A 12110-nucleotide genomic window follows, 5' to 3' on the forward strand; every position below is an offset into this window, starting at 1 on the left:
CAAACATCCCCGTCCTGAATGATGGCTGAGTCCAGCATGTGAGTGCAAAAGACAAGGCTGAAGCATTTGCAACCATCTTCAGCCAGAAGTGCTGAGTGGATGATCCATCTCGGCCTACTCCCTATATCCCCACCATCACAGAAGCCAGTCTTCAGCCAATTCGATTCACTCCACGTGATATCAAGAAACGGCTGAGTGCACTGGATACAGCAAAGGCTCTGGGCCCCGACAACGTCCCGGTTCTAATACTGAAGACTTGTGCTCCAGAACTAGCCGTGCATCTAGCCAAACTGTTCCAGTACAGCTACAACACTGGCATCTACCCGACAATGTGGAAAATTGCCCAGGTATGTCCTGTCCACAAAAAAAGGACAAATCCAATCCGGCCAATTACCGCCCCATCAGTCTACTCTCAATCATCAGCAAAGTGATGGAAGGTGTCGTCGACAGTGCTATCAAGCAACACTTACTCACCAGTAACCTGCTCCCCGATGCTCAGTTTGGATTCCGCCAGGACCACTCGGCTCCAGGCCTCATTACAGCCTTGGTCCAAACGTGGACAAAAGAGCTGAATTCCAGAGGTGAGGTGAGAGTGACTGCCCTTGACATAAAGGCAGCATTTGACCGAGTGTGGCACCAAGGAGCCCTTGTAAAATTGAAGTCAATGGGAATCAGTAGGAAAACTCTCCAGTGGCTGGAGTCATACCGAGCACAAAGGAAGATGGTAGTGGTTGTTGGAGGCCAATCATATCAGCCCCAGGGCATTGCTGCAGGAGTTCCTCAGGGCAGTGTCCTAGGCCCAACCATCTTCAGCTGCTTCATCAATGACCTTCCTTCCAACATAAGGTCAGAAATGGGGATGTTCGCTGATGATTGCACAGTGTTCGGTTCCATTCGCAACCCCTCAAATAATGAAGCAGTCTGAGCCCGCATGCAGCAAGACCTGGACAACATCCAGGCTTGGGCTCATCAGTGGCAAGTAACATTCGCGCCAGACAAGTGCCAGGCAATAACCATCTCCAACAAGAGAGAGTCTAACCACCTCCCCTTGACATTCAACGGCATTACCATTGCCGAATCCCCCACCATCAACATCCTGGGGGTCACCATTGACCAGAAACTTAACTGGACCAGCCATATAAATACTGTGGCGATGAGAGCAGGCCAGAGGCTGGGTATTCTGCAGCGAGTGACTCACCTCCTGACTCCCCAAAGCCTTTCCACCATCTACAAGGCACAAGTCAGGAGTGTGATGGAATACTCTCCACTTGCTTGGATGAGTGCAGCTTGACACCATCCAGGACAAAGCAGCCAGCTTGATTGGCAACCCATCCACCACCCTAAACATTCACTCCCTTCACCACCGTTGCACAGTGGCTGCAGTGTGTACCATCCACAGGATGCACTGCAGCAATTCGCCAAGGCTTCTTCAACAGCACCTCCCAAACCCGCGACTTCTACCACCTAGAAGGACAAGGGCAGCAGGTACATGGGAACAACACCACCTGCACGTTCCCCTCCAAGTCACACACCATCCCGACTTGGAAATATATCACCATTCCTTCATCGTCGCTGGGTCAAAATCCTGGAACTCCCTTCCTAACAGCACTGTGGGAGAACCGTCACCACACGGACTGCAGCGGTTCAAGAAGGCGGCACACCACCACCTTCTCAAGGGCAATTAGGGATGGGCAATAAATGCCGGCCTCACCAGCGACGCCCACATCCCATGAACGAATTTAAAAAAATATTCTATGGCTAATGCCAACTACTACTCCTTCACTGCATCACAGAAAGCCAATTCTTCAGTCAGTACGTCACTTCTGCAACTCGATCTCAAAGCCAATTTGCCTTACTATCTCTCACCCTGCTTTCAAAATCCTCAAAAAAAACCATCTCTTTCTCTTTTCCTCCACCTTTCCTCCTCTCCTCCTTAGTGTCTCCCCTTCTAAAGTGCTCTGAGATGTTTCTTTTATGTCAGAAGTGCCACAGAATTGTGTATTATTGTTGGCATTGTCTGTTCTTAAACGCTTTTTCTCAGGTTGGGCAATTGGTCAAACTCCTATCGTCCTATTTTCTTCCTTCTGTTTACCTCTGATTTTGTTCTCTCCATTTGCATAAACACATGAAAATGCAGGAGACCCCTTCAAGCCTATGATAATCATACTGGGGTGTATTATACTTACTTGGTGATCCTCGTGCAGTACAGCATCTTGAGCATCCGTAGCTTTTTGCAGCCCTTCTTTAGGAATGTAAATATTGAATCAGAAAGACTGATGCAACCTGAGATGTCCAAGAAGAAAATATAATGGCAAACCCCAGCCAGGTACTGGATGCTTAGGTCAGTAATCTGATGGATCAATGAAAACAAAACAAAAAATAAAATCTCATTTTGTAAATACAATATTTTATTAAAACAATCACATTAATGCTCTAAGGCTGACGCATTAGTGCAGTACTGAAGGAGTGCTGCAGTGTCGCAGGTGCTGTCTATCGGATGAGATGTTAAACAGAGGCCCTGTCTGGCCTCTCAGATGGACACAGAAGATCCCTTGGCACTATTCAAAGAAAAGCAGGGGAGTTCTGGTGTCCTGGCCAACATTTATCCCTCAAACAACATCAATAAAACGTTATCTGGTCATTCATCTCATTATGTGCAAGCTTGCTGTGCGCAAATTGGCTGCTGCCTTTCCCTGTATTATGACAGTGACTACCACTCCTGAGATGGTGAAGGTGCTATACAAATGTAAGTTACTTTTTTCTTTAACAGTTGGAATCTGTTGTCTTACTAATCAAGCTATAATATTTTGAAATAATAGCCTTGATTTTAACCCCCCTCGTCCAGTAAGAATGGTGAATGGGAGGGTTAAGATTAGGCCGAGTCAACTTACTTGCCTAAGGTCGCCTTGTTCATCTTCGCGACTTTCAAGTCGGCCGAGGCTCCCGCTCCAGGCAGGCGGGGAACTACTTTAAATTCAAAAGTCGCAGCACCGATGACATCATCTTAACAAAAAGTCAGGGAGAGACCCGCACTGCCTGGAGCCCGACAGCAGAACCATGGCAGGAGGCATTGACTGGCCAGAAGAGGCCAAGTTAAGTTTTTAAAAATTACTTTTGTCAGAACTCCTTGTGGGCCAGGAGGAGCAGGAGTGCTTCCCCAAGGACACCCAAGGAGTCCTCAGACCTCCTCAGCTCCAGCCTTCCCCGATTGCAGTGGAATCCACCCCCCCCCCCATCCCTGATCGCCTCTGCACCATCCCCCACCTATTGCCTCCAGACCCCTCCTCCCACTGAATGCCGGGGACAATTCCAATGGGTCCCCAGCCGCGGCCTTCTGCTGCCAAATTGCCACACCCTCCCGCCGGCCAGGTAGTGAATCTGGCCGGTTTAAGCGGGACTCCAGGAACATTTAAGTAAATGAGGCCCTCCTGTTACGATCGGCTGGGCCTCCAGGTCCCCGGATTCTCCAGATGCACTATCCGCTTTGGGGCTCGCAGCATCGTTCCCGTCTCCCTTTTAAAATCGGGGCCAATGTGTTTTTTATAAATTAACATTTATTACTTAGTGACCCTATAATACTTGATTCAGATTAGAGGATGATGAAAGGTCTTCGACCTGAAATGTTAAGGGTAATTTTAACCCCAAGAACGGGTGTGTTGGGGGTGGGTGGGCAGTAAAAATAGTTGATTTTTGGAGCAGGACTGCACCCCGGCTCCAACTTGCCCACTTCCGGGTTTAACCCAGGCGCATTTGGATGCGCTGCGCAACGGAAACCCGGAAGTCCCGTCCCCACTTAAAGCTGGCTGGCTGATACTTAAAAGGGCAATGTACCTCATTGCGATAGTTGAGGCACTTAATTTTTTGTGTATTAGAAATGTCAAACAAATTTAACCTTACTTGTTCAGGTTTCCCATCGCTTTTGATTCACGTCAGGTGAAAGCAAGCGGGAAGGGCCTGGTCCATGAGGTGACTGCCTTTATTGCACTGCTTTTGGGCCCGGAGGAGCAGGAGTGCCCAATTCTTCACCTGGTACAACCTCCAGGCCCAACAAGCTCATCGGGAGCAATCAGCTGACCTCCCTCCCCCCAATGCTAGCCCTCCCCCATAATGGTGCACACCCCCCACCCTGATGCTGGACCCCTGATCTTCTCCATGGCCCACCCAATGTTGTCCATGTCCTCCCACCTCTGATTACTTCCACGGCCCACGATCTCTCTCTCCTTCCCTACCTTTCTCCGATTCGCAGCTGCTTTCCCTCCCAACAAGCAACCAGTCTGCCAATCTGGCTGCCTGGCGCATGGGAAACCCGGCAGCACAAATATTTACCTTTGGCTTTCGGATTCCCAAAGTGAATATCTAGGGACGCGCTGGTTTCCCGGCTCCGAGCTAAAATTTTGCCCGTTAACTCTGTTTATTTCTCTACAAATGCTGCCTGACCTGATGAGTGTTTCCAGCATTTTCTGTTTTTATTTCAGATTTCCAGCATCTGCAGTATTTTGATTTTGTTTTAGATTAAGGGACATGGACTGGGAATTTCCTCAGAGCTACTCCTTTCCGGCGCCTTAAATTTGCGGCAGATACCCCGCTTAAACAGGAGCAGGACCAGCTTTGAGGAAATTACTGGCTATGCTTGTAACTTGCTACCATAAAACCAGTACATTTTATAATTTTCCAGATGGATATTGCTGAAGCAATTCTCAGCCAAGGGAAAAATTACCCTTATTTGGTTCACCAAAATATTTGTATTTTTGTAAACTCCTAGCATAAATTGCTCAATTCTTCTGTCCTCTAATCCTGCCATTTAGCTGGTCTGCTAATTCCTTATTGGTCACCTTCTAATCCCACATATGAACTGCCACTCTTTCACTTTAGCTCACCATTTAATGTTGGACTATATTCTTATTGAAGAAGTGATGGGATACCACGCCTGTACAGTGTATGCAATGCCACTCCCACAATAGTAGCACTATTTAATTGTATTATGAATAAAATGGGAGAACTGAAGATCCTTGCTGGACAGAGAGACTTGGTTCAACAATGACATGGGTTGAGTAAATGTACAGGAACACACATTACTTAGTAGAAATAGAAAAGACAAATTGGGAGGGGCTGTAGCCTTTTATGTGATGGAGAACTTGATTATAAAGGAGATGGAGCTATCTGGCCTAGGTGTAGATAAGGTAGAAAACTCGTGGATAGGGATGAGAGGACTGAGCTGAAGGAAACTAACTATGGGCATCTGCGGTGGACTACCAGGTCAGGTGGAGGGACTGGAGCAAGAACTTTGTAATCAAATAAGAGAAGCATGTACAGCTACAGTTGTTATAGGTAACTTCAATTTACTAGGACTAGATGGGAAATCTACAAAGGGTGCAGTAGGAGTGAAAACATGATCCTGGACAGAATATTGGATTATTGCATTGAACAATTACCCAAGGAACCCACGTGAGCATGGGTGCTATTGCACCTGATAAGTAACAACTAGGAGATGGTAGAGCAGGTCAGAGAGCACGTTGGCAGCAGTAAACACTAAATGGTGGAGTTTAAGGTTAAGTTTATGGTGGAAAAAAGATTAGGTACAATAGAAACATTCAACTTTAGAAAGACAGATTTTAAGGGGTGAGCCTAACCATAACCCCTAATGCTTTTGGGACTATACCCCATGTTAACCCTGCCCCTGCTCTGTATAAAGACCTAGGATCTGCATGATAGCTAGTTCTTTTTGACCTGCATTATCTTAAGAATGACTTCCTTATCATAAAACAACAATAATGACCGCAACAGGGCCTGACGAGATCGTTGGGAAGGACTATGGTAGTGAGCTATCATTCAAAGAATGATGACCCTACAAGATAGGTAATCTTAATTTCTTCGTCACAAGCATCCTTCATTGAGGAGGTTACAGAAATAGGGAAGGGCAAGGCCAGGAACGGACTTAAATGATGAGAATTTTAAATTTGAGTTGTTGGGGGACCAGGAGTCAATGTAGGTCAGCAGTGCAGGGGTGATAGGTGAGACGGGGGTCAAGGGAGCAGGAGATGGGTCTCATGGATAAGATGAGCTCAGAGAAGGCATGAGGGGGCATAGAAGAAAACGTAGAGAGAGAGAGAGAGGTTCAGAGCAAGGGCAGGGGGAAGCTTAGGGGAAGGGGGGAAGCAACAGAGGCAGTTGAATGGATGGTCTCAACTTCAGTGACAAAGAAGTCTATGAGCTCCTCGCACTTGTTGTCAGAGGTGAAGGTGGAAGGGGCAAGGGTGGCGGTTTAAGGAAATATCTGGTAGTGGAGGAAAGAAGTCGGGAGTTAACTTTGCTCTCCAGATCTAGTGATGGATGGCTAAACCAAGGTTGTGCCCCATGAACTTGAGGGAGAAAAGATGGGAACCATACTAGGGGGAATGACCAAGATAGGCAACAGTAAAGGTTTTGCTGGGGACAAGGGCATCAAAAGTTGAGGTGAGGGAGTGGTTGAGCAAATTGACAGCTGCAGAAAACTTATGATGAATGGATGCCCAAAGGCTAGGCAGTTGGGAGTTTGACAATGCAGTTGTAAATGTTTTGGGGGAAAGTTTTTTCCAATGACAGACACAGAAGGAAGTGAGGTTGGAAAGGGATAGATGGATGTGGGTGGCGAGGAAATACAAGAAAGTGGTTGGAGATGGCCTTGTCAGCGATTGTGACCGTAGGAGCAGAGAGACCATGGGAGATGGCATTGTCGAGGGAGGTGGCCACGAACGTTGTTAGGAGAGTTTATATGGAGGGAGAGGATTAGCAAGGACATGAGGGCAATGAATTCAGAGATAAGAGAACAAGGAGAGTTGAGATGGAAATTGAAATAACCGAGGATCAGAAGTCGCTCAATGCAGAGGTTAGAGAGGAAAGGAGGGAGGATAAGGGGAGATTTAATAGAGGTGTTCAAAATTAAGAGGGATTTTGATTGAATGGATAGGGAGAAATTGTTTCTACTGGTAGGAGGGTCAGTAACCAAAGGACAGATTTAAAATAATTGGCAAAAAAGCCATGGGGGAGATGAGGAGAATATTTTTTCACCTAGCGAGTTGTTATAATCTGGAATGCACTGCCTGATAGGGTGGTAGATGCAGATTCAATAGTAACTTTCAAAAGAGAATTGGATCTCTACTTAAAAAGGACAAATTTACAGGGCAATGGGGAAAGAGAAGGGGAGTGGGACTAATTGGGAGCTCTTTCAGAGAGGCGGCACAAGCACAATGGGCCGAAGAGCCACCTTCTGTGCCGTATGATTCTATATTTCAGTGAGAAACTCGGGGTGGAGCTTCGCGTGGTGTGGGGGGAGAGGGGGCGGAGGGGGGGTGGCGGTAGACAACAAGGATTTTAAAGGAGAGTTAAGAGGGGTGGAACAAGGTGAAGTGCTCAAAGGAGAAGGTGCCAGAAGAGTAGGGGGAGGGACCAAAGTGTGATTTGGTGATAAGGGCCACAGCAGGGGCTGGGCACGTGGTGGAAATAAGCCGGGCTGGGGAATCTTCGGTAAGGACTGAGGTGTTGCCACCTGAGAGCCAACTTTCAGAGCACCAAGGTATTTATTACCCTGCATACTTCTGAAATTCCGAGAGATTGAAGCATCATGTAGATTGTATCAATTTTCATTTCCCTTTCCTCTATTTATTGTGGAGATGAGCCCCTCCCAACCTGACAGGGGAACTCATAGAAAGACATTGCAACTTAGAGATCCAGCACTGATGTTCATGAACTGGACAGGGCAAGAGAGTCTGCAGAGGGACCATTGCATGAGCAAATTAAACTGAAGGGCACTGATGAACAGATGTACATTGGCAGAGCCGGACTAAGAATTCTTGAGGCCTTGGGCACCAAGAACATTTAAGTCTCCTTCGCACCTTCCCTGCACAACCTCTCCCCCACCCCGATCCATTAACACACAAATGTATGCTAAAATGCATGAAGAAATAGGCCCATAGAATGTTTGCACACTGTATTAATAATAGTAGAAATCATATCACAATATATTATGCTTAAATTAAACTGATCCAGCAGTTGTACACAGTTTTTCTGCATTGTGGTGGGTTTTACCAGGAACCCCTATATTTGGCTGGGGCCCCTGGGCATGGGCACCATAGCAAATTGAAAACCAAAGAGGTGGCATATTCTCTATTATCCATAAATGACCAAATGCCAAGGCAGCTGCCTTCCTCTAAGGGGAATATTAGGTCCGTGAGCACCACAAATCTGTCCTGATTTGTTCATGATTGTACAGAACTGTATCCTTAGAAACACAAGGCTTTGTGAGATCCGGTTGCAACTTCCCATAATTGACCAAAAACCCAATCATTGAAAGGTGTAGATTTCTTGCTGGACTGTCCGCCTGTCAGAGTCAGGCTAGAAGCTCAGGTTTACCAATCGTCTAGATACGAATATGTGGCAGACATTTGTGTACAGTGACTTTTGAAAGGCACATTTTAAAGACTGTGGGAGCCTGAGAAAGGCTGAAAGAAAGGACTCTGTTCTGGTACAGACTAAACCTGAAACTTGAGAAATTATTGATGGTGGCATGATGATGGTTTGTGCTTATAGAGATAGCAGCAGCATCATTCCCAATAACTCCTTTGCCAAGGTGTACAGTAATTTATATATATTGAAATTACTGTATTTCAAATATATAGGTAGCCAGGTTATAACTGAAGGAAGGCTGCTTTTTTTTTTATTCGTTCACGGGATGTGGGCGTCGCTGGCAAGGCCGGCATTTATTGCCCATCCCTAATTGCCCTCGAGAAGGTGGTGGTGAGCCGCCTTCTTGAACCGCTGCAGTCCGTGTGGTGACGGTTCTCCCACAGTGCTGTTAGGAAGGGAGTTCCAGGATTTTGACCCAGCGACAATGAAGGAACGGCGATATATTTCCAAGTCGGGATGGTGTGTGACTTGGTGGGGAACGTGCAGGTGGTGTTGTTCCCATGCGCCTGCTGCCCTTGTCCTTCTAGGTGGTAGAGGTCGCGGGTTTGGGAGGTGCTGTCGAAGAAGCCTTGGCGAGTTGCTGCAGTGCATCCTGTGGATGGTGCACACTGCAGCCACAGTGCGCCAGTGGTGAAGGGAGTGAATGTTTAGGGTGGTGGATGGGGTGCCAATCAAGCGGGCTGCTTTATCTTGGATGGTGTCGAGCTTCTTGAGTGTTGTTGGAGCTGCACTCATCCAGGCAAGTGGAGAGTATTCCATCACACTCCTGACTTGTGCCTTGTAGATGGTGGAAAGGCTTTGGGGAGTCAGGAGGTGAGTCACTCGCCACAGAATACCCAGCCTCTGACCTGCTTTTGGAGCCACAGTATTTATGTGGCTGGTCCAGTTAAGTTTCTGGTCAATGGTGACCCCCAGGATGTTGATGGTGGGGGATTCGGCGATGGTAATGCCGTTGAATGTCAAGGGGAGGTGGTTAGACTCTCTCTTGTTGGAGATGGTCATTGCCTGGCACTTATCTGGCGCGAATGTTACTTGCCACTTATGAGCCCAAGCCTGGATGTTGTCCAGGTCTTGCTGCATGCAGGCTCGGACTGCTTCATTATCTGAGGGGTTGCGAATGGAACTGAACACTGTGCAGTCATCAGCGAACATCCCCATTTCTGACCTTATGATGGAGGGAAGGTCATTGATGAAGCAGCTGAAGATGGTTGGGCCTAGGACACTGCCCTGAGGAACTCCTGCAGCAATGCCCTGGGGCTGAGATGATTGGCCTCCAACAACCACTACCATCTTCCTTTGTGCTAGGTATGATTCCAGCCACTGGAGAGTTTTCCCCCTGATTCCCATTGACTTCGATTTTTACTAGGGCTCCTTGGTGCCACACTCGGTCAAATGCTGCCTTGATGTCAAGGGCAGTCACTCTCACCTCACCTCTGGAATTCAGCTCTTTTGTCCATGTTTGGACCAAGGCTGTAATGAGGTCTGGAGCCGAGTGGTCCTGGCGGAACCCAAACTGAGCATCGGTGAGCAGGTTATTGGTGAGTAAGTGCCGCTTGATAGCACTGTCGACGACACCTTCCATCACTTTACTGATGATTGAGAGTAGACTGATGGGGCGGTAATTGGCCGGATTGGATTTGTCCTGCTTTTTGTGGACAGGACATACCTGGGCAATTTTCCACATTGTCGGGTGGATGCCAGTGTTGTAGCTGTACTGGAACAGCTTGGCTAGAGGCGTAGCTAGTTCTGGAGCACAAGTCTTCAGCACTACAGCTGGGATGTTGTCGGGGCCCATAGCCTTTGCTGTATCCAGTGCACTCAGCCGTTTCTTGATATCACGTGGAGTGAATCGAATTGGCCGAAGACTGGCTTCCGTGATGGTGGGGATATCGGGAGGAGGCTGAGATGGATTATCCACTCGGCACTTCTGGCTGAAGATGGTTGCAAACGCTTCAGCCTTGTCTTTTGCACTCACGTGCTGGACTCCGCCATCATTGAGAATGGGGATGTTTGCAGAGCCTCCTCCTCCCGTTAGTTGTTTAATTGTCCACCACCATTCACGACTGGATGTGGCAGGACTGCAGAGCTTTGATCTGATCCGTTGGTTGTGGAATCGCTTAGCTCTGTCTATAGCATGTTGCTTCCGCTGTTTAGCATGCATGTAGTCCTGAGTTGTAGCTTCACCAGGTTGGCACCTCATTTTTAGGTACGCCTGGTGCTGCTCCTGGCATGCTCTTCTACACTCCTCATTGAACCAGGGTTGATCCCCTGGCTTGTTGGTAATGGTAGAGTGAGGAATATGCCGGGCCATGAGGTTACAGATTGTGCTGGAATACAATTCTGCTGCTGCTGATGGCCCACAGCGCCTCATGGATGCCCAGTTTTGAGCTGCTAGATCTGTTCTGAATCTATCCCATTTAGCACGGTGGTAGTGCCACACAACACGTTGGATGGTGTCCTCAGTGCGAAGACGGGATTTCATCTCCACGAGGACTGTGCGGTGGTCACTCCTACCAATACTGTCGTGGACAGATGCATTTGCGACAGGTAGATTGGTGAGGACGAGGTCAAGTAAGTTTTTCCCTTGTGTTGGTTCGCTCACCACCTGCTGCAGGCCCAGTCTAGCAGCTATGTCCTTCAGGACTCGGCCAGCTCGGTCAGTAGTGGTGCTACCGAGCCACTCTTGGTGATGGACATTGAAGTCCCCCACCCAGAGTACATTTTGTGCCCTTGCTACCCTCAGTGCTTCCTCCAAGTGGTGCTCAACATGGAGGAGGACTGATTCATCAGCTGAGGGAGGACGGTAGGTGGTAATCAGCAGGAGGTTTCCTTGCTCATGTTTGACCTGATGCCATGAGATTTCATGGGGTCCAGAGTCAATGTTGAGGACTCCCAGGGCCACTCCCTCCTGACTGTATATCACTGTACCGCCACCTCTGGTGGGTCTGTCCTGCCGGTGGGACAGGACATACCCAGGGATGGTGATGGAAGAGTCTGGGACGTTGGCCGAAAGATATGATTCTGTGAGTATGGCTATGTCAGGCTGTTGCTTGACTAGTCTGTGGGACAGCTCTCCCAATTTTGGCACAAGTCCCCAGATGTTAGTAAGGAGGACCTTGCAGGGTCGACTGGGCTTGGTGTTCTGCCGTTGTCGTGTCCGGTGCCTAGTGGTCCGATGCCGGGTGGTCCGTCCGGTTTTATTCTTATTATGACTTTTCGTAGCGAGATTTTACAACTGAGTGGCTTGCTAGGCCATTTCAGAGGGCAATTAAGAATCAACCACATTGCTGTGGGTCTGGAGTCACATATAGGCCAGACCGGGTAAGGGCGGCAGGCTTCCTTCCCTAAAGGACATTAGTGAACCAGATGGGTTTTTACGACAATCCGGTAGTTTCATGGCCATCATTACTGATACTAGTATTTTAATTCCAGATTTTTATTTAATTAATTGAATTTAATTAATTAATTGAATTTAAATTCGCCAGCTGCCGTGGCGGGATTTGAACTCATGACTCTGGATTTTATTGTGATTGATGTCATTCTTTCTGTTTGCATTCCTCATATCAGGATTTGAGTATGTGGTTAGGTCCTAAACAAAACATTCAAAGAGCTGCATTTAAGCCATGTGTTGGCAACCTGCTCCAGGTGGAGATCAGCTGCCTCGTTGG

The 12110-nt window shown here is 47.8% G+C and overlaps 1 protein-coding gene across 1 annotated transcript in view; it reads right to left on the reverse strand.

Annotated features, from left to right (window-relative positions):
• Positions 1-12110, reverse strand: part of LOC137341652 (F-box and leucine-rich repeat protein 13-like) — a 239183-nt gene that overhangs the window by 13460 nt on the left and 213613 nt on the right. The window contains exon 18 of the mRNA XM_068004991.1: positions 2187-2350. Coding sequence (XP_067861092.1) covers positions 2187-2350 — 164 coding nt within the window. The remainder of the gene's footprint in view (positions 1-2186; positions 2351-12110) is intronic.

The sequence above is a fragment of the Heptranchias perlo genome, chromosome 24 (assembly GCF_035084215.1).
Source record: "Heptranchias perlo isolate sHepPer1 chromosome 24, sHepPer1.hap1, whole genome shotgun sequence".
NCBI lineage: Eukaryota > Metazoa > Chordata > Chondrichthyes > Hexanchiformes > Hexanchidae > Heptranchias > Heptranchias perlo.